Raw genomic sequence first — 23,979 nt, 5'->3', positions numbered from 1 at the left:
CCTTAAACATGATAATAATTTTAAAAGGAAAATAAAAGAGCTTACAGATGTCCCTATTTTCATAAACCTATCTGCACACCATAAGTCATGGAAAGAATCACCTCCTGGTTCTAAAGACAGTTTTAACTGTCACAGAAGAGGAAGAGGGGGGAAACCCAGCTTGAGTGCAAGTTACAGCATGGCGATTAAGGTTAAAATCCTGTCTGCCCTGAATATAACTTCCCTTTGAGAAAGCAGCACAAGGATCTCTGAAGCATCAAAAATCTGGAAGAACTCAGTGCATTTAGTTAATATGCCCAGCCTATATCTTGAATTCTCTGATAAGGTGGCCAATGTTTAAAAAATATATCTAAAATAGAAGGGATGAAGAGAAATTGAAATGCAGAGGTAAATGAAGAAAAGGGAATGGGAGAAAGAATCTTATAGGCAACTCTCTGAGAAAGAGAGGAGAGTGGGAGAGGAAAAGGAAAGGAGAGAGAGAGAGAGAGAAGGAAGGAAAGAAGGAAGGACTAAGAGAGAAGGGGAGGAATGAGAAAAGGAGAGAGGGGGAGAGAAGGAAGAAGAGAGGGGGGGGCAGAGAGAGAGAAGAAAGGAAGAAATAATGGGAGGGCAGGAGGGAGGGAAGGGGAGAGAGAGGAGGAAGGAGAGGATGAAAAAGGAGGGATGGGAGGAAGGAGAGAGAGAAGAAAAGAGAGAGCAAGGAACTGCAAATGGAGAAAGAAAAGGAAGAAAGGCAAGCGAGAAAGGAAAGAAGGAATGAGAGAGAGGAGGGAAGAAAAGAAAAGGAATGGGAGAGAGAGAAGGGTGGAGAGAAAAAAACGGGAAAGGGAGAAGGGAAGGAGAAAGAGAAGGAGGGTGATATATACTCTCATGCCCTGCAAGCCCCCTCCCTTCTTTTTCCTTTCCTCGCTGGTGCAACAAGAGTTTTACTCACTCACTCTCTCTCTCTCTCTCTCTCTCTCTCCCCCCCCTCCCCCCCTCTCTCTGTGTGTTGCATTGGCTGTGCCTTCTTTGGAAGGAAGGAATGGGCTGACCAACTTTTTCAAGCTGGAGCATTCTCTCCCTGTCTCCCTATGGAAAGATGTGTCTTTTGGGGATGCATGCATGCAAGAGAAGATTTGCCTGCCTGTCTGCATTACACTGACTGTTCCAACTCTCCCTTGGACTAACTCAGTTGCATAGAGGAGCTGTTGTAATCCAACCTTCCAGCAGGGGTCTCCCTTCCTCCCTCCCATCCCCTCTCCATTGGAATCCCTTGCACTCAGGCCATGTTCTTGGTTTCAAAACAACCTCCCTCCTTCCTTGCTTGCTTTCTCTTTTGCAAATCTATTGGTGGACGTTCCTTTGCTCTCACACCTTCCTTCCTTCTCTCTTAATTCTCTCTCCCCTTCTTTCTCTCCTTTCCTTCCTTCTCCTTCAGTTCCAACTCTCCCTGCTTCCTTCTTTCCTGTCTCTCTTGCCTTTCTTCCTTTTCTTTCTCGTTCTGCGGTTCCTTTCTTTTTCTCTTTCCTTTTTCTCTCACAAATTTCCCACGCTCCCAAACAGCTTTTATGAAGAAATTGAAGCTACAGCTGGTTTTGAAAGACTGGGAACAAACAACTGAGACTGCACACTGGTAAAATATACTTAATGGCAATTGCTCTTGCTCAATTCATTAATTAAATACATTAATTAAATACAATTCATTAATTAAATACAGGAAGGAGGTGTGCGTGTTCATGGAGCTTCTCCCCTGCTCTCCGCACAGCAACTCGGCTGGGTTGCACTGCGGAGAGGTGAGGATCCTGGCAGGAAGGGCTTCTTTCAACCCGACACCCACCTGCCAGGACCCTCACCCGAGTATAAGCCGAGGTGGGCTTTTTCAGCCTTGAAAAGGGCTGAAAAACTCAGCTTGTAATCGAGTACATACAGTATCCGGTAAGAAGTTACATTGAATTCAACTAGACAATTTAATCTCAGACATAGATTTCAATGGAACAAAGCCTAAATCCAGTTCAGGCAATTGTACATCTCCTTTCTATTATTATTATTATTATTATTATTATTATTATTAGTAGTAGTAGTAGTAGTAGTAGTAGTAGTAGTAGTATTTTAAAAACTCAACATACTCTGATTTATTAAGAAAATATACTTTTTTTTCCTTTCAACTTTTGCCAACATAAAAAGACATAAAAATAAAACACTAAAAATAAAATTTGAAATTTGGCATAATATAACATATTCTCCTTTTGGGATATCATTTAGTGAGCAGATTACCGGCTGCTCTAGTGGAAGCCAAACAGTGCTACTGTTAAATTGATGTTTAGTGGTTGGGAAGAGATATATTTGAAGTAAAATTAAGAACCAGCTATACTTTGGATTGGTTTATTTTACATTATTGGAATTTGCATTTTTACATTCGATTTATAAGTTAGCACAATTATCATTATGAATATTTTTGTTTGTTCATCAGTTCACAAAAATGAATCTCACAGCCAGTAAATTAGAATATAACACTAATGCTGAATCAAGTTAAAAACATTCTAATATAATCTATTTTGGTCTTATTAAAAGTTAGCTTGGATTTTTTTATTTAAAAAAGCTTTGTTAGCCTACCTCTTTTTTCTATCTGCCAGCTGTCTGCAGACCTCCTTCCACCGAAAATTCAGGCTGCCCAGTTTTTCTTTCAACACATTAGCATCTGCTGTTGATGACTGCTCAATAACTTCCTCCCCAGTTATGTTCAAATTTCTGACAACAGCTTGCTGTCTACCAATTCCATCCTGGAGGTCCTGTAAAGTAAGAATTAAGATGATAAATATGGGAAGGAATTTACTTCTACTTAGGTACATATCAGACATACTATGCTAGATGAAAGCACTGCAAGAATATCCCTTCTCCCATTAATCCTACATGTGTCTATATAATTCAAACTCTATATTACCAAAGTAGGATCCTTTTTAGTACAGTTTTCCTTGCCTATTTTTTTAAAAAATGCTATGAAAATATTAGTATATTAATCATACGAATTAGGCCTGATTTTAATGTGTCCTGGCCAAGGACAAAGCAGTTACTCATATAATTACTCTCCATGGTCACCTTCCTATATTAAAGTACTTAAACCTATGGCATGCATGTCATTAGGGGCATGCAGCACCCTCTCTCCTGGCACATGTGCCATTGCCTGCCCCCCCCCACTCACCATCCCTCCCCACTTGCCCACTCATTCACCTAGCAATCACTCACTTGTTTGCCCAATCCCTTGCTGGCTGCCACTCCCCTGCTCCCCTGCTTCCCATCCCACCCTCGCTCGCTTACCCATTTGCCCACCTCCTTGCTCACCTGGCATTCACTTGCTCACCCATTCTCTTACTTGCCATCCTGCCCTCGATTGCCCCGTGCTTGTCAGCCCCGCTCCCGCTCACCACCCCACTCTCACAAACACATCCCTCCTCAACACCCGAGAACCCACCCATACAACCCCCTGGTTTTAGCACTCGATCTCAACACAGGTTAGCCATCACAACTATATTGGGGGGAAAAACACATGGTTAATGATGCATGGTGATGCAATTCAGTCTGTTTCTCTCATGAAAAATTCATAATGGTAAGTAGTCCAGAAAGTATTACAAGTTTTGAAAGTAAGTGCATTAGATGCTGTAAAATTATTTCATAAAGGCCATAGTCTCCTTCAAGGGACTGTTCTCTCTCTTGCTAGAGGGTGGAAAGCCATGAAACAAATAAAAAATTAATTAAAAACTGAATGGATTAATGGTGACATTAAGTTACTCTTACTTATTTCCAGAGGGGTAGCCGCTAGTTTGTTGCTGCTAAAACTGTAAAGAGAATTTTTGGCACTAATAAATATATTTTGTCAGTAATGCCCTTCTGCATTATATATAGAAGAAATAAGCAGTCTGTACACAACATTATAAATGAACACACATCTGACATGAGAAAGGGCAATATTCCGAACCCAGTGGGAGGACATTTTCACATCCCAATTATTGACCTTAAAGTGCCTTTTGAAGAAAGGAACATCAAAGGAAGATTTCAACATAAAACTACAGAATCAGAGGTTATTAAGAGATTCAGTTTTATCAGTTATGGTCTTAATCAAGCAAACATATTTATAATTCAAATACAAGCCTATCCTAGCCTACTAAGGTTTTTCTGGTGACAAATGTTATTTTTACAATGAAGTCAGAGCAAAATAAGGTCAGAACAAAATGAAAAACAAAGAAAGAAAAACACAATACTCCATTATTACATTAAATCTTACCTTTGTAAAATCTTATATGTAAAATAAATAATTACAACAAACATTCACAAAGCAGTGAATTACGTATCTATCTGAGAATTTGGGATAATATTTTCTTCATTTGGAAAATCTGTGACAGCTTATGCCACTTCGATTTTATAAATTTTTTTAAAAATGGTCTGTATTAATGCTGAATCTTACTTACATGTTTAAAATTCAAACATAATTATGTCATATTGTTCCATGTTTGAGTGCTAACCTTTGATTATTCCAATAATCTTAAAGAATGTTTCCCATATTTTTGCGTTAATTGTTGGGCTATTTGGTTAACTGAAATCCTCTGTTTTCCATATTAGCATAAAAACGTTTATTCACTTCCTAATTGATAATAGCATAGGATGTTATCAATAATGCATTATTTTTTAATGAGCCAATTCCCATCCCCCAAAGCTTTTTACAAGGCAAAATAGGCATGACTGGGCAAATCTTGCATTATCTCAGCACTTCATAGATACAGGGTAATAACTTTACATAACTATAGATGTTATTGTCTAAAACACATCTCTGTTTTCCCACTTTGACAATAGGCTCATAGAAGGCTTTTCTACTCTCAGGCTCTATACCCACATCAACCACCCACCACATTTTTAACACAGAATCTCCTTCTAAGACGCTTTGATGTCGTTGGGCCTTCATCCCTTTCCAAGTCAAACGAACAGGAAGACAAGCACATCAGTTTGCCAGCATGCAATTTTTACACCCATTTTCCTTCTACAGTAGACAAAAAAGGAGAGACCATCGTTCTGCATTCAACGTGATTAAGAATAAAGCAGGTCACAAACATGCCAAATTGTAAAATATTTTAAATAATATCTCTCCACCTGTATTTGTGTATTGGATGTAGCATACAGCTGCATAACTGGAATACGTACCCATGGTATCATGCTATCTGTATTTCTACCATTATTCAACCAGGAATCATAGTTTAACTGAACAATAAGTTAGGTAAAAGAAGTAGAAGAAATCACAGATTTTTTTCCAGCAGGGACATTTCTGCTGGGAAACACAAAGAATGGTGTGGAAGTCTACTGAATCAACATTTTTTTAAAATAAACATCCTTCATTTGGGTTGGATATTAGGTATAAGGAGCACTGTAGTATAACTGTAAGCAAGTAGAAGAGGAGAATATTAGAATTAGCTGATCCATCTACTGATGACTTCTGTGTCAGCTTCCACTGGCAACTTTGGTCAACTAGTCTTGATATACACCAGCACCACTGATATTTATTTCTATTTCTGCAACCCTTTCAAGTATTCAAAGTATCTAACATTCATTATTTACAACAACCTATGAAGTCAGGTTTATTATAATCTGCTAAATAAGGAAATTTCAATGCTCACAAATACTGGCTGGAGCATGTGCTTTAGCATCTTATCCACTATGCTAAACTCTTTAAGAGCTACTAAGAACATTTGCCAATAGATCTCTTATGCGGTTTACTTATAACAGCAAGTAACAAAAGTAAGCATCCTTCAATTGCCTTGTTGTCTTTGTTATTTCAAATCATCAAAAGAGTTTGCATTTTCAAAATATCTTCACTGCATTTTCCTCTTTGCTGATGCTAGTTCATTAGTCCTTTGCCTTGCTGAATTGACACTTCACAAAGTAGTGTTTCCTGTCAAAAAAAATGCTGTCTCTGAAGAGTTAGTTCACTAAAGCATAAGGGATGTTAGGGTCAGGAAATGACAGCTATATTAGAACAGTAAGAAACAAGCTTTTAAAATGAAGATATCTCAGGTACAGAAAAGTGCTTGTGATGATGTATAGGGGTGAAAGCATAAATTACTGATTCTTAGATATGAATATTTTTCAAAATGTAGATACTATTGGTGTATATCCATAAGTAGTAGTATTATCTTCTAGTAGAAATATATATCACAATTTGTGAACAATTGTAGTTGGGTATGGAATGATACAGGCAATGTAGATATAAATTATCAATGGACTCAGAGGAAATGTAAGGTTTGCTGAAGTACAAAATACCTTTAGGGGTAAAACAACAAAAGGGAGTGGGATCCTGCAAAAAGCCTAATGAGGACTAACCATGCTTAGCATTCATAGAAATGTAGAATACTACATAAGGCAAGAATGCATTCTTATAGGATGAGTGATACTTGGCTTGACAACAGTACCTATAAAGGTATCTAGGAGTCTTAGCAGAACACAAGCTGAATCTGAGTCAACAGGGTCCTGTTACAGTTAGTCTAGGGTGCATCAAAAGGAGTATAGTGTCTAGACCTGTGGTTCCCAGCCTTTGGTCCTCGAGGAATTTTGGACTTCAGCTCCCACAATTCCTAACAACTGGTAAACTGGCTGGGAGTAATAATAATAAAACATTTATAACCTATTTTTTCCCTCTTGAAAGAGACTCAAAAATGCTATTAGATACTGAATCAGGGATTCTACTCCCTGCTCAGTATCTACATACAGCAATGAAAAATATAGCTGAGTGCCTTCTGCATACTTTAAGACATCTACCCCAGATCTCCAGACAATTTATCTTGGTGGCATGATGTTGCCGATAAAAAGAAAAGAATCCTATGGCAGCCCATAAGCCAAAGAGCATGGGGCAGAGTGGCAGTCACCTTTATATTATATTTTCTTTTGGTTTTAACAATCTTGGCACAAGCACTACTCTGAGGAATTAGCAGAGAGCAGCAAGTGGTAAATTAGATCTTGCAATTGAAGAATGGAACTGTACTTTAAGAAAAGAAAAATGAAATTGGATGACTGCCAAGCCAATTTTTTCATCATTATTTTCCCTACTATTGTTTGAGAAAGGATATGCTGCAAGCCTGTAGATTGCATTTTATTACAGTATGATGTTGAGATTCCATAGTATATATTTTCAAAAGCATCTATATGAAGTGAAAACTTAACCTTTACAAGCAGAAATCTTGTCACTCTATTCTCTCACTTAAAAAGAGTTATGATATTCTTTATTTCTTTTCAAAAACCTCTATTTACTACTGGACAGAAAATTCAGACTGCAGGAGTAAATGATTTTTACTTGATAGTAATGTTGATAGTAATGACTGGTTACAATGAACTACCTATGTTTAAGATATAATCATAATACAATGACTACGTTAATCATAGCTATAGATGTTATGGTTTCAAATTAATAAATAAAACCACAATAACATTATATATCTTCCAGCTGAGGTTAGTTTCTCTATAACAAATAAATATGATTTGGAGTCCCTAAGTTATCCTATATTTAACATGCAGTAACACTAGAACCTTTATCTGGAAGGACCCAAATATATATTAACCATTTTGTATATAATTTTAATGAGCCAAATCTTCGACTGGTAGTTACATACAAAATGTACCAAAGCTTGCATTTTCTTTCTGAAAAAAGTCTAAAGTTTGCAAATCACTCACAAACATGGGAGCCAGCTAGTGTGCAAGTGTCAAATTTGGTCAAAATCTATTCATTAATGTACAATCTTCAGCAAACAACAGATACATTTGAACCACTTGTTTTGGGGGATATCCAAAGTGTTAGTTCAGGAAACATGTAGCTAATAGATTGGGTTCAAAACCTCACTGTAATCTTGTTTTGGTCCCATTAGATGACACATCAACTTGATGACACAGTGGTCAAGCATGTGGATTTGTATAGCATTGCAGACAATCAGAAAAAGTAAGATGAAAAATCAGAGGTGGGCAAAACTCCATCTTGGAACCACATGTATCTCCCCAGGCTGTTTTTGCAGTCCTCGATAACTCTGGATGACCCAAGCTATCTCATCCTGATCTTTGCTTTTTGGAGAAGCCATATAAGTGAATTTTGTCTCCTAAATAAGAAATGAATATGAAGCTACTTTGGTACTGAAGTATTTATTTATCTGTTTGTTTTACATTATGTCCACACCAGTTTCAGTAACTGAGTGGAATTCCATTTATATAATCTAAGCATTGTAAGTAGGATGCCCATGGATGTTTTTGATCTAATACACGTCCTGATTGAAAAAACATACAGTTAGGAATAAGCAGATTTCAATGGATAAAATGTTCAATGTAGACTGTGGAAACATGATTCAAAATCCCATTCATTTATTAAAATCACTGAGTTGTCCCAGATCAGACATCATATCTCAAATCTCACTCCATTATCTATGCTATAAGGATACTAAACTTTGCAACCATTCCTTCTCATCAGCAACAATGAATAATTCAAATCATTGAATTAAATGAGTTGTTAGAGATAACTACATCATATCATGTAACCTGAGTCCCAACACCCATAATCTCACTGTAAATTTAGGGCTTAAACCTCCTCAGCATAGCTGCTCACAGCATCAAACTATTAGTCACACGTTTTTGTTTTACAACCATTTATAATATCGCTAAGTATTTGAAACCATAACCTTTAATAGGAACAATTTGCAAAAAAAAAAGGTTTAGCAATATTAACAGTTACTGTAAGTAAACATCACTGTTTGATTTAAATGCATATAAATCTTCCACAATGCATACCACCACATAGATGGAGTAGAAGGAGGGAAATTCATCCTGATTACAGATGGTGATCATCTTATACAGGAAACAAGATTGATAGTCCTTGTAATTTTATTTTAACTAATGTAGTGTAACTGCAGATGGCATTCTGATTCATACAAATATATAATTTCTCAGTGGAGAACAGCAGGTCTAAAGGACAGTTCTAAACATGTATTCTGCATTGGTACAGAGAATTGCCAGTTGACAGAAATAAGGTTAGCAAGCATTTTTTTAAAAATGAATACTTCTGTCTGCATAATACTGCATATGGTCTATTATATCTATCTCTGGTCATTGTAAGATAAGATGAACAAAAATAATTACATAGGCATATCATCATGTTCATGCCACTGTGCAATAATTACGAACAGAATCAAACATATGTGCATTTGAAAAAGACCACATTTAAGGTTTTGCTTTATATAAATTCTCTTCGCCTATAATAAGGCATAAAATACAATGGACTGACTCTACATGAATGGAATGAAACCAAATTCACCCATTGTTGTTTTTGTTTTGTTTTTTGTTTTTGTTTTTAAAAAAAGCAAAACAAAACAAAAACCTCATCTATTTTTGTGACTGAACTCCATAGTTGAAGCAGTGATTCAAAGTCAAAAGATTGGTGCCATTTTCAAGTTCATAGAAATGTACAACAGAGATCCCTCAATAAAACAACAGTTAATTCTTCCAGAATTAGTAAGGATTTGCTTTGTAAACTTAGATAGTTCTATACATTTTAAAACCCTTTGGAGTTGAAAGTCACACCTAAGACTATATATTACATATACAATTTAATCCCATAAAAATTATTATTATATAACAGTACAGCTTTATTCCGAGTGCCTAAATGCACTAAAAGTACAATATCCTTTCTCATTTTCTAACCTAAGCAGGGTAAGACCTGGTGTACTTGGATGGAAGACCATCAACAAATACCAAATGTTGTATGTTTCAAAAAAAGTAACTGATAAATCCACTCCCAACTACTTGTTGCCTAAGAAATCTCAATGGAATTAATGAGGCTATCATAAATGGACAAGCAAATTTAAGGTATATAGCATGCATACCTTTGAGCAAGAAAGCTGGAAAAGTTGTAATTTGATGTGAGTATGTATTACTGAGGAAAGTTCAGTTGCACTTCACCTAATTTAGCAAGTATAGTGATCAACATTAACTGAATATTAATTGCAGTAGTATTATAATGCAGAACAAACAGTATTTTTGATGGGGTAAAAACAAGGCAGAAAACATATTATCTTTAAATCAGCTTCTAAATGTAGGGGCAACTACACAGATGGTGGTCCCAATTAAGCTTGGTTCACAGTGCCTAATTTTATTTTTACTCTGGAATCAATAAATTAGTTGATTAACTCTATTATTAATGTATAATTTCTAATGAATTTTGTTCTGATAATAGGATTCTATTTACTATATGAATTTCCTGAATAAAGTTGTATTTCCATGTGTAAAATCCTCATATATTTCTTGGCACACTGCCCAAAACAGAAAACATTTTACAATCAGATATAAAATATTAATATAGAAACATAATCTTTTGTCTCTGTGTAGTTGTCAGCAAAATTCATGAACTGTTAAAATAATACAGCCTCTATCATGAGTTCCCTCTTATCACATAGTGAACCTGTGCATATATTTCTGAATAGTTTCATGAATCTCATTTCCTGTTGTCACTGAATGATACAATATTTTACTATTAAGCATAATGAGAAGCATATCAACTATCAGTCAAATTGATCTTATACCTTTTTATGGTATCAGCCAAGTATGTTCAAAGATAATTTGTTTTTAAATCCTTGTAACAAGATGATAAAATAATGAAAACACACATTTAATGTCTATCAGTTGTATCTGCTGACAACATTATTTTGAAAATAAATATGCAGTGTTTCATATATATATGTGTGTGTGTGTGTGTGTATGAATGAATAATATGACATGATATCATAAAACAATATAAATGCATCATGTTGGCGATTCTGAAAATCTGCAAGCCCTGGTACGACATAATTCTGTATATGTAAGATATTTGTATAACTTTCTCTTTTTAATGTTTTGAATGTACAGGTTCTACATAAATACAGTAACGTACATGGCAACCCTACACTTGCATGATATGTTCAAAAGTCTATTCATTAATACAATTTCTGCTATAGATTAAATTTCTGATTGTAAACAATCATTGCAAACTTTAAAAAGTCAGACAAAATGGGAGGAGCAGAAAAAAATACACATCCACTATCTTATCTGGAGAGGCAGTAAAATCTAGTTGTGGAATGCACCAGAATTTTTCAACTACAATTTTATTAATATATAAAATGCAATACATAAATTAAATAAATAAATAATGTGAGAAATTTTTAAAAATTGATTTATGGCTTTTTTGTTTTCACACTGATCTAATGAAACTCCTTAATCGATATAATACAACCCGAAATAGATATAATACAACCTAGAGCGGTCTAGATCAGTAAGCTTGGTCTGTTTTATTAATATGGAAAATGAAGAGACATTAGATTGAGGCCACTTCTATACTGCCAGATAATCCAGTTCAAAGCAGATATATGTGCATTTTATACAGCTGTGTAGAAGGTGCCTGGATGACTTGTTCATGACCATCTGGTTGTCTCAGTTCCCCAGAAGAAACCTACTATAACAGATAATATAATAATAATAACAATAATAATAATAATAATAATAATAATAATAATAATAATACGACAGAAGGCCTGATCCTTGCAGCCCAGGAGCAAGCCATCAGAACAAATGCAATTAAGGCCAAGATCGAAAAATCAGCTGATGACCCAAAATGCAGACCATGCAAGGAAACCGATGAAACCATTGATCATATCCTCAGCTGTTGTAAGAAAATTGCACAGACAGACTACAAACAGAGGCACAACTATGTGGCACAAATGATTCATTGGAACTTATGCCTCAAGTACCACCTCCCTGCAGTAAAGAACTGGTGGGATCACAAACCTGCAAAGGTTGTGGAAAATGAACACGCAAAGATACTGTGGGACTTCCGAATCCAGACTGACAAAGTTCTGGAACACAACACACCAGACATCATAGTTGTGGAAAAGAAAAAAGTTTGGATCATTGATGTCGCCATCCCAGGTGACAGTCGCATTGACGAAAAACAACAGGAAAAACTCAGCCGCTATCAGGACCTCAAGATTAAACTTCAAAGACTCTGGCAGAAACCAGTGCAGGTGGTCCCGGTGGTGATAGGCACACTGGGTGCAGTGCCAAAAGATCTCAGCCGGCATTTGGAAACAATAGACATTGACAAAATTATGATCTGCCAACTGCAAAAGGCCACCCTACTGGGATCTGCACGCATAATCTGAAAATACATCACACAGTCCTAGACACTTGGGAAGTGTTCGACTTGTGATTTTGTGATATGAAATCCAGATGTCTATCTTGTTTGCTGAGTCATACAATAATAATAATAATAATAATAATAATAACAACAACAACAACAACAACAACTTTATTCTTTTATCCCTCAACCATCTCCCCGAAGGGACTACAGCAGTTTGCATAAGGCACAAGGTGCCTAAAATAAAACACAATATAAAATACAATTGAATAAACACATAAGCATGTAACAACAGAATAAAGGTTGGAAGGGGTTTTGCATCTTTAATACTTAACACAACCTGGAATAGGAATAAACATTGTTGGGTGGTGCTTCTTTTTCACCCTCTCTGTCTGCCAGTGGCCAGTAAATGGCCATGCTATATCTCCTGAAACATTGGATCCAACAGCTAAAATGGTTGTGAGGTTTAGGGAGAAGATATTGCTTTATTCTGTCTGGTGGAACTTCATGCAACATCTTCCTGCTCCAGCCTTTCTCAAACACACAGTTACTAGCCTTTCTCAACATACCAGCCACTTGACAGTTATGTCAGGAAACAATCATACCATGGATTTTGTATTTCATTTTGAAAAAAATTAGATTGAAGAAAGATACTTTTAGAAGAAATTTTAGACAGTGAGGTGGAAGCTACATTAAGAGTACTTGGGAGGAATAAATCAACAGGAACAGATGGTATACCAAGAAAGCTGTTTCAAGATAGAGAGACAGAATCCACTTGAGTTCTAACTAAAATCTGTCAACAAATATGGGGACAAAACTGGACCATGCACTGGAAATGCTCGATATTCATTCCAAACCCCAAGAAAGGAGACATCAGGGATTGCAGTAATCACATTAATTTCCCATGCAAGTAATATGATACTCAAAATTTTACAACAAAGATTTTCACCATATATAGAGGGGAAAATGCCAGATGTTCAAGAAAAGGAAGAGGAACTATGGATAATTATCCAACCATGCATTGAATATTGGTGTGCACAAAATAATGATAGATTATAGCAAGTCTACTGTAAGATTACCATATCAATATTTTTACTTTATAAGCATGTTGTAAAATTATTAAAATCTGTGAGATGCTTTGACCAATCTGTAAATGTTGCTCTTAACTCATATTTAAAAGGATTTTAAAAAAAACCCTTAAGATAACATTGTGAGAAGGACAACATTTACAGACATTTATACATCATGACAAAGCACACTTTCCTGAAATAAATGCTTTCACTAATATTTTACTGTTCCTTCTTCCAACTTTCACATCTCCTTTTTCTCCTGCGATATTTGAAGTATGATTGACTGATGTAATCCAATGCAACAATTACTGTGCTAAACACTTCCCACCCACTTTTTATGTTTCTTGAGGTTTTTAAAAATTTTAATTTGATGTAAAATATTTCAAAAAAAGTTCAGAGCTTTTGAGAATTATTTGTTCCATGTTTCTGTGAAATCCGGAAGAGGAATAATAAAAATCATGCCAGTGAATATTAACAATATTTTTAAATCAACTTGCATTTAGTGTGTTTTGCTTAGAGATACAGCACAAAAATCTTAAGTTGAGTGCTCTTGGCAATCCATCATGCAACTGTTGAAAGGTAATCCTGAACACAAAACATGTACAAGGCCATTCAGGAGCATAGCTGCAACTTTTTTAAAGAGCGCAAATGATTTCATATGTGACTAGCTCCTCTTATAGGAGTTTTATGATCTTGTAATTTGGGAGATTCATATTTGCAGTAATAAATGACTGAATGTGACTCCCAAACCTATGTCTTCATCCAGGCGATACACAAATCATTTTATGGCGCCCTTCTGGTTATAGGGTACACTCAGAGAAGCAGTTCTAGCAGGACCCAAGTGTGTGCCTCTCTCTGCTACTGACCCCTTTGGTTGGGTTGATGCCCAGTTTAAGAGGTACATTTTTATGGCTGGCATCAGCAGATGTAGCTACAACAATGGAGCTCTGTCATTGTAACTATGTCTCATTATGCAGAATCTTGACAATATATGTACTAAAAATATGGTTATTGGTGAAAGAGAAAAGCTTAATAACTGCACAACTTCACTAAAGTACACAAAACTCTTTTGTTGAATCCAAGCATTCTTTTTTAAAAAAAGGTCAATCCAAGGCAAACACATACGTGTGGTCCCTTCTACACTGCCCGATATCCCAGAATCTGATCCCAGATTATCTGCTTTCAACTGGATAATAAGAGTCCCCACTACCAGATAATCTGGGATAAGCAGATATTCTGGGATCAGATCTTGGTATATAGGGGCAGTGTGGAAAGGGCTAAGTGGAAGAAAACGTTTCACCTCTGTAACCACCAGATACTCAAATATTCACTGCCACAAAAATGTGACATTGATGTCACATTTTACCGGGGGGGGGGGGGGGTGTTATCTGCATACTAAACACTTAGTTTCATTTATCAACAATGTGATGCGGCTGCTAAAAAAGCCAATGGGATTCTGGCCTGCATCAATAGGGGAATAGCGTCTAGATCCAGGGAAGTTATGCTCCCCCTCTATTCTGCCTTGGTCAGACCACACCTGGAATACTGTGTCCAATTTTGGGCACCACAGTTGAAGGGAGATGTTGACAAACTGGAAAGCGTCCAGAGGAGGGCGACTAAAATGATTAAGGGTCTGGAGAACAAGCCCTATGAGGAGAGGCTTAAAGAGCTGGGCATGTTTAGCCTGCAGAAGAGAAGGCTGAGAGGAGACATGATAGCCATGTACAAATACGTGAAGGGAAGTCATAGGGAAGAGGGAGCAAGCTTGTTTTCTGCTGCCCTGCAGACTAGGACACGGAACAATGGCTTCAAACTACAGGAAAGGAGATTCCACTTGAACATCAGGAAGAACTTCCTCACTGTGAGAGCTGTTCGACAGTGGAACTCTCTCCCCGGGGCCGTGGTGGAGGCTCCTTCCTTGGAGGCTTTTAAGCAGAGGCTGGATGGCCATCTGTCGGGGGTGCTTTGAATGCGAATTCCTGCTTCTTAGCAGGGGGTTGGACTAGATGGCCCATGTGGTCTCTTCCAACTCTACTATTCTATGATTCTATGATTCTATGATCAGTTTGGGAGAAACAGGTATGTAACTCTGTTCACCTCCAGGCTCTCTTAAATGTTGTTTTAATGTGACTGATATGCTGTAAACTTTGATTACTTTCTTATTAAGAATACTGTTAATAACACAGTAACTTTTCATTTTCCAGTCTGTTTAATATGCTAATACCCTATGGAAGCAACTTTTGCTCTTGGATAACAAAAGACAAAAACAATTATCTGCAAGCTAAAGATAAGAGCAATCTAATTGACTGAAACTTTTAAAGCCTGTGCCCCAAAACAGGTAGAAACTAAGAAATTACAAGCGAATAGCACAAAGAATGCATTTATTAATATTTGAGGAGAAGATCTTGGAATAACATTCTGTATTTTTTAGTTTTGAAACTTTATTCTAAAACTTAACCACAAAACGACTATGCAGAAGTATCCCTCCTCTCGAAGATGCCATAACAAAAGGAAGCATAGAAGTATCACCTCACTGGCATGTTTTTTAAGGACCAAAGGAACAGAATAACACTTTTAAAAGATTATTTATGGGTATAGAGTACAACCACAAAACCAAAAATAAGCTACTTAGGGTCATGCCTTCAAATGCCAAGTAAAAATAACTCAACTTGCAAAATTTTTATACAGCTGAAGCACTACTTACAGTCATTAACCCAGCAAAAGAAAAATGCAAGTTATTCTGGAGCTTCCAGGAATTTTAGAATTCCCCCAAGAAGAGGGCGATAAGAAACATGTTTGATGAGCACATTTTCACCTGCTGTCAGCATATCATAACATTTTTGTGTGACCAAGATGGGCTTCCTGTCCCAAGATGTCTCTACTCATTGTAACTTTAGAAACTGTAGCTCAGGTAAATGCAGTAAAGCCCTCTATCTTAGAATTCTAAAAACATCACCAAAGGATTCAAGAAGATGGAACCAAGGTAGTTAAAGCAGTTTCAAACTGTTATACAGTAACTGTGTAATATAGACATTCCAACCTTAAAAACTGTGGCATAGACACTGAGAACTGGGAAGCCCTGGCCCTTGAGCGCTCTAACTGGAGGTCAGCTGTGAACAGCAATGCTGTGGAGTTCCAAGAGGCACGAATGGAGGGCTTAAGGGAGAAACATGCCAAGAGGAAGGAGCTTCAAGCTAACCCTGACCGGGACTGCAAACCTATGTCCTCACTGTGGGAGAACATGCAGGTCAAAAATATGTCTCTTTAGCCACCTACAGACACCCCCCCAAAATACCAGAAATGGAGGACCATCATCCTCGACTTACGTGGGACCACCTAAGTAAGTAAGTATAGACCTTCCGTGATCTTTGTAGCAGGATATCTCCTTTGTTTCTCTAGGGCAGTGGTTCTCAACTTGTAGGTCCTGAGGTGTTTTGGCCTACAACTCCCAGAAATCCCAGACAGTTTACCAGCTGTTAGGCTTTCTGGGAGTTGAAGGCCAAAAACATCTGAGGACCCACTGGTTAAGAACCACTGCCCTTAAGGAAAATACAAAAAGCACCACTGTGCCCACTGAAATGATTGGTTCCATCAGCACTTTCTCAGGATTAAAATGAGCCTTTTACCCATCAGACACAAAGGTATAGATTGTTTGCCAGCTTAATCAGGTGCCAACTCTTAGAATGTTCTAACTCCAGTCGTTCCAGTGTTGTGGACTTAGCCACATGGCTATCATTCAAAGATGGAGGAATGATATTTGCTCAGCATCTGAAAGGGCACAATTCCCCATTCCTTTTATACAGAGTCTTACATAAATACATTCAGTTGAAGTATATACTCCTGGCGTTGGAGTCCCGGCGGCTCATAGTGCTGGGGGACTTCAATGTCCATGCCGAGACCAACCTCTTAGGTGCGGCTCAGGATTTCATGGCCACCATGGCAACCATAGGGCTGTCCCAATTAGTAAAAGGCCCCACCCACAGTGCGGGACACACACTGGACTTGGTCTTCTGTCAGGGATGGTAGGAAGGTGGCGGTGTGGAGGAGCTTACCATCACTCCGTTGCCATGGACCGACCATCACCTGATCAGGTTTAGACTTACTGCACCCCCCAACCTCTGCAGGGGTGGTGGACCTAAAATGGTCCGCCCCAGGAGGCTTATGGATCCGGATGGATTCCTGATGGCTCTTGGGGAATTTCCCGCCTCCTCGGCAGGTGGTCCTGTTGGAATGGAGAGATGACTAGGGCAATAGACACGATCGCTCTGGAGCGTCTCCTCTCAAGTAACCGAGCTAAACCAGCTCCTTGGTTTACTGAGGAGCTGGCAGCGATGAAGCAAAAGAAGAGGGAACTAGAGGGCATATGGCAATCAGAGTATAACGAGTCAGATCGAACACGGCTAGGCTCCTATCTTAGGGCATATGCCATGGAAATCAAAGCTGCAAGGAGAGTCCACCTTGCGGCCAACATTGCATCCGCAGAGAACCGTCCGACGGCGCTGTTCCGTGTCATCAGAGGGTTGTTAACTGTCAGTGCGCGGTTTGGATAAACACACATGCAGCGGAAGATCAACGAAGAATCACTGGCACCAATAACGAGGCTGAAGCCTGTTTGGCTATCTACAAAAAGTTTACTAACAAACGGAAAACTCTCAAGACGATATATACAGACAGAGTGCAGAGAGCAGAGCAGATAACACAAGGAGCTATTTATAACCACCTCTGCTGTCTGATGCAATACACAGTTAACTCTTTACACATAGTGCATGATGCAATCTCCAGCTCACATTGCAACACTATAACTCAATTACATTTAAACAACTCTATATACAATCATTCCCACTTCAACAATTCCCCCTCTTTAAATGTAATTTAGTCATCACAGTTATATACACAGCTCGAACACATTTCAATCATCTTCTTTTACATTCATAACATTGTTACACTCTGAATGTCTAACTTTGTAACTGAGGTTAAACAAACATATACAAAACTTCTTCTTACATGTATGGTGAACACTTTCACAAGTTTACCCTTCATAACACACAATCACCAATAACTATAGACTCATTCTTCAACAATTACAAATCTACCTCTACTAACAAAATCTTTTGCCACAGGTGTTTTATGAAACTTCGTTGGATCATAAGCATATGGTACTAAAGCATATCTCTTCTTCTCTACACTAACATGACTCAAATTTACTTCTTCTTTAGCTTCTTGTTTTCTTGTTTCTTAGGTGTACCTTGACTTACTTTCTTTGGTGTTGTGCATTCTGATTTCACTGACTCAATTACTTTCTTAGATATTTCTTCACTTTCTACATTAACTTTAACTCGCTGAAAACCATGTAACTTTTCTACATTGGAATGTATGTTATTCCAATCTCTGGATCTTTCAAAATAAGCCATCTTTGACAATTTCACTTTGGTAGGTGTCTCTAAGAACTTGTAAGACTTTTTACTGTACCCAATAAATGTCATCTCTTTGTATTTTTCTTTCTTATTTGCTCTCTCACTGGCTGGGATGACTATATTTGCTCTCTGGCCAAATATTCTCAAAAACTTGTAATTTGGTACATGATCATACAACTTTCGAAAAGGAATGTCTTGCACACACTCATCCCACAGCCTGTTTGTCAAATAATTACATGTGTGTAACACTTCTAGCCAGTAATTGTTAGCTATATGACTGTCTTTAAAGATACACAATTTCATCTCATTTAACAGCTGTGCTCTTTTTTCAGCAACACCTTCTTCACCTTTCATTTGTTCAATCTCAATCCAATTAATATTCTTTGACCTAAACAATGCTTTAAATTCACTGCCACAGACTCCTGCACCTTTGTCAATTATTAAAGTGTCCAATTTCTTTTCATACACATTTTCTACCAAACTTAGCCAATCACTCAATTTTCTAGTTGCTTCTGATAAGTCTGCAAAGAAATATGCATAACCGAATCTGCTCATTCTTTCTACAATAAGCATCATATATTTTGATCCACCAGTACTTTTCTCAAAAGGACCCTCAATATTTACATGTGCCTTCTCAAACATGCCATCCACACTTATTTTAGACCTCTTGTAAAACTTTACAGGCTCTTTCTTCACTTCATTACATATGGCACAATTTAAATCATAGTTACATGACTCCATTTTGTAATTATGGCACAAATTAAGTGTCTTCCTTAATATTTCCATGCTAGCATGACCCATCACTCCGTGGAATAAATGCAGACAACGATCATGTTGAATTTGACCTCCTACACACATAATCTCTACATTTTCTCCATCAATGCTGTTCACTTTTTCAAACATTTCATACATTCTGTTTCTTTTTACTCCTTTGCCAACCAATTTTCCTTCCCTATCACGAATATAGCAATAAATTCCTTTAAAAACACTTTAAACTGTTGATTAGTCAATGTAGCTACACTTAACAAATTTGTCTTCATTTCAGGCACATACAAGACTTTCTCCCAATACAATTTGAAACATGGAATATAACAGGTTCCAAATTTAGAAAACAATTTAAATGACCCATCAGCTAAAGTTACATTTGCTCCTTCCAAATCTTGTACATCTCTCAACAGAGAAATATCGTTAGTAATATGATGAGTGGTTCCTGAGTCCAAAATCCATTTGTTACTTCTTTCGCTGTCTCCATCTTCATTTGCAGCCATCAAAACTCTCAGCTCAGGGTTGTTGTTCAGTCCACTTCTCCTGTGACCACCTCTGGCTTGACGTCCTCTTTGATGTCTTCCTCGGTTCTGGCAATCTCTTGCTAAATGTCCTGGCCTGTTACAAATAAAACATTTCCTTACAGCTCTAACACTCGCACAAGCAGTGGTCTGGCTCGGCATCTCTGGAGTTGACTCCCCCTCGCTCTGGTAACTTCTCCCACACGAGGTTTCTTTTTCAAAACGTAGTCATTCCACTTCCTCCAAGATCCTGGAACACACTAAATCCAGACTCAGATCTCCTTCTGGCACATTTTGCAAGGAATGCAACAGATGATCCCATTCAGCAGTTAAGCTCGACATCATAATATAAGCCTGTTGCTCTTTGGCAATCTGAACACCTCTGTTTTGTCATTCAATAAACAAATCTTTCATCCTCTTAACATGTTGCCTCACATCTGCCCCTTCTTCAAGTGTTGTCCTATAAAGTCCAAATCATTTTCCCAAGAGTGCTCTGTCTCTGATGAACTTGCTTCAACACATTCCATACTTCTTGTGCAGTTTGCAAATTCTGCACATGAACTAACTGACTTGGCATTAAACTCAAAACCAATGTTGCCAGTCCTCTCTCATTTTTAACTGCGTCTTGTTCCGTTCCTAGAATAGTATTTTGTAGTCCTTCTCTGACTAACAGATGCTTCACATAAATGCTCCACTCCTTATAATTTTCATCATTTAACTTATCAAATATAGTCAAAGGATTTGAACTCGCCATCTTTGTCTTCCTGGTCTTTGATTCCCCGAGATAAAGCCTTTAGCAGCTGACGAAACACACGTTCAGCACAACCCGGCAGTCCTCACCTTCACAGGAATTTATGGCACTTTTATGGCTTTTCCTTTGTAACTTCGCTTCATAAATCACTTCAAAGCCCAGCACGCCACGCTGCGAAGCACTGCTTTTTCTGCTACGGGCAAAGCTTGCTTCCCCCGAAGATAAACTCTCCCCCTCCAGCAGGTTAAGCACGGCTCACCGGAACAGCTTCCTTCTCACAGCTCACAGCTCAGCTCACCACTCAGCTCCCGGACCTCTGGCTCCACACAGACTGGACAGTATACTGGGTACACTGGAAACTGGTCTGGTTCTGGCACAGTCGCAGGTTCGGGAGTAGGCTCTGGTGCTGATCCAGCTGGTCCTTCTGGTCCCCTTCTGGATTCTTCTGAAAACTGGCACAGGTCTGATGCAAACCTGGGCCCATAACCACTGTCAGAGCGCGCGGTTTGGATAAACACACATGCAGCGGAAGATCAACGAAGAATCACTGGCACCAATAACGAGGCTGAAGCCTGTTTGGCTATCTACAAAAAGTTTACTAACAAACGGAAAACTCTCAAGACGATATATACAGACAGAGTGCAGAGAGCAGAGCAGATAACACAAGGAGCTATTTATAACCACCTCTGCTGTCTGATGCAATACACAGTTAACTCTTTACACATAGTGCATGATGCAATCTCCAGCTCACATTGCAACACTATAACTCAATTACATTTAAACAACTCTATATACAATCATTCCCACTTCAACATTAACTCCCACCAAACAAGGTGGGAGCCCTGATAACTCGGCAGCCCGCTGTGAAGCATTTGCTCGGTTCTTTGCGGACAAAGTCGCTCTGATCCGTTCCGACTTTGACACCATATTAATGGCAGTCTCTGAGGATGTAACGAGTGCACCTGCTTTTCCAGGTTGTCCTGCTTGAGACCGACCACATGCATCCTGGACCCCTGCCCATCCTGGCTGGTGAGAGAAGCCAGAGGGGGTTTGGCCGAGTGGGTGAAGGTGGTGGTGAATGCCTCCCTTTGGGAGGGCAAGTTTCCAGCAAGCCTAAAAATTGCTGTGATCACACTGCTGTTGAAAAAGCCATCACTGGATCCCACTCAATTTGGAAACTTTCGGCCTATTTCCAATCTCCCCTATTTGGGCAAGGTCTTGGAACATGTGGTTGCTTTGCAGCTCCAAGGATTCTTGGTTGACACTGATTTTCTGGATCTGGCACAGTCTGGCTTCAGGCCAGGGCATGGTACCGAGACAGCCTTGGTCACCTTAGTCGATGATCTTTGCCGGGAACTGGACAGGGGAAGTGTGTCCCTGCTGATTCTGCTGGACCTCAAAGTGGCCTTCGATACTGTCCATCACGGTATCCTTCTGGGACGCCTCGCGGGAATGGGACTTGGAGGTACTGTTCTGCAGTGGCTCCACTCATTCCTGGAGGGTCAGTCCCAGATGGTGTCATTGGGGGATGCCTGCCCGGTCCCACAACCGTTGACTTGTGGGGTCCCGCAGGGCTATGTATTGTCTCCCATGTTGTTTAACATCTACATGAAACCACTGGGAGAGGTCATCAGGAGTTTCGGGGTCCGGTGTCATCTGTACGCAGATGATGTCCAGCTCTGTCACTCCTTCCCACCTGTCACTAAGGAGGCTGTCCAGGTCTTGAACTGGTGCTTGGCAGCTGTGTCAGAATGGATGAGGGCCAACAAATTGAAATTGAATCCAGACAAGACAGAAGTCCTCCTGGTCAGTTGGAAGGCCGAGCAGGGTATAGGGTTACAGCCTGTGCTGGATGGGGTCACACTCCCCCTGAAGGCGCAGGTGCGCAGTCTGGGGGTGATCTTAGACTCATCGTTGAGCCTGGAGCCCCAGGTCTCAGTGATGTCTAGGGGAGCCTTTGCACAATTAAAACTTGTGCACCATCTGCGACTGTACCTTGGGAAGCCGGACTTGGCCACGGTGGTCCACGCTCCTGTTACATCCCATTTAGACTACTGCAATGCACTTTACGTGGGGCTGCCTTTGAAGACTGTTCGTAAGCTTCAATTAGTCCAACGGGAGGCTGCCAGGTTAATAACTGGAGCGGCGTACAGGGAGTGTACCACTCCTCTGTTACGCCAGCTCCACTGGCTGCCAATTAGCTTCCGAGCACAATTCAAGGTGCTGGCTTTAGCCTATAAAGCTCTAAATGGTTCCGGCCCAGCTTATCTGTCCGAACATGTCTCCCGCTATGACCCACCTCGAAGCTTAAGATTGTCAGGTGAGGCCTTGCTCATGGTCCCGTCAGCCTCACAGGTGCGAGAGACAGGGCCTTTTCAGTAGTGGCTCCCCGCCTATGGAACACCCTCCCCATTGAAGTCAGGCAGACTCCCTCCCTCCTGTCTTTCTGAAAGAGAACAAAAATGTGGTTATGGGACCAGGCATTTGAGCATGAGTAGCAGCAAAAATGAGATATGAATATATGACCTACTGACAGACCCCACCTGGACATGGAAAGAGCCTTAAATGTATATTTAGAAGTATATTTATGTATATTTTAATGTATATTCTTAATTTTATTGTAATTTTTAATCTTGATGGATTTTTAAATTTGATGAAAACTGTTTTTTGATGTGTATGTTTATATTGTAAGCCGCCCTGAGTCTCCTGATGGGTGAGAAGGGCAGGGTAGAAGTGATGTAAATAATAAATAATAAATAAATAATAATATTTAATCTGTTTTCATGTTGTTGATAAAAGAAATATTTAACAAAGATTCTAACCAATATTCATAATCAGAAACCAGAAACATATAGGTAACAACAACAACAACAACAAAAAACAATAAAAAACAATAGTAACACCACTTTTTTCAGTATTGAAACCCAAGCTTACACTTCATAGATGGGCTACTATTTCAAAATATACTTGGAGCAGAAGAATACAATATAAGTTTGATCCGAGAATATACTCATTCAAAATATTCTCTGCTTGTACAAAAAAAAATCCATATACAACACTTTTAAACAACCTTTTTCTCCTTTAAAAATAGAATATTCTATGCAGTTTTTCTCATTAAAAAATAAAGGTTTCTTGTAGGAATTTTGTTGTTACAGCACTATCTTACTTTTTATAACCATAACAGTTCAGAAATCTGGTTCTGATGTGTAAATTAGGTTTCAGTAAGAAAGCAGCTCTGAACTTTTATTGTAGAAGAAACTGTTTTCAGAAGCTAGATATATGATAGATGTAGTTTTAT

General features: G+C 38.6%; 1 protein-coding gene across 15 annotated transcripts in view; it reads right to left on the bottom strand.

Moving 5' to 3' along the window:
* The window catches only part of dmd (dystrophin), a 1,684,732-nt gene that overhangs the window by 574,379 nt on the left and 1,086,374 nt on the right, over nucleotides 1-23,979 (bottom strand). For all 15 annotated transcript variants that reach the window (XR_010004953.1, XM_008107345.3, XM_016992722.2 and 12 more), the window contains one exon: nucleotides 2,596-2,771. Coding sequence is in view for 13 of the 15 variants with exons in the window: in XM_008107345.3 (XP_008105552.2) it covers nucleotides 2,596-2,771 (176 nt within the window). In the remaining 2 variants the exon portion in view is untranslated. The remainder of the gene's footprint in view (nucleotides 1-2,595; nucleotides 2,772-23,979) is intronic.

Source organism: Anolis carolinensis, chromosome 3 (assembly GCF_035594765.1).
Source record: "Anolis carolinensis isolate JA03-04 chromosome 3, rAnoCar3.1.pri, whole genome shotgun sequence".
In the NCBI taxonomy this organism is placed as follows: domain Eukaryota; kingdom Metazoa; phylum Chordata; class Lepidosauria; order Squamata; family Dactyloidae; genus Anolis; species Anolis carolinensis.
The sequence above is the reverse complement of the archived record's forward strand: the minus strand, read 5'-3'. Positions and strand labels throughout refer to the sequence as shown.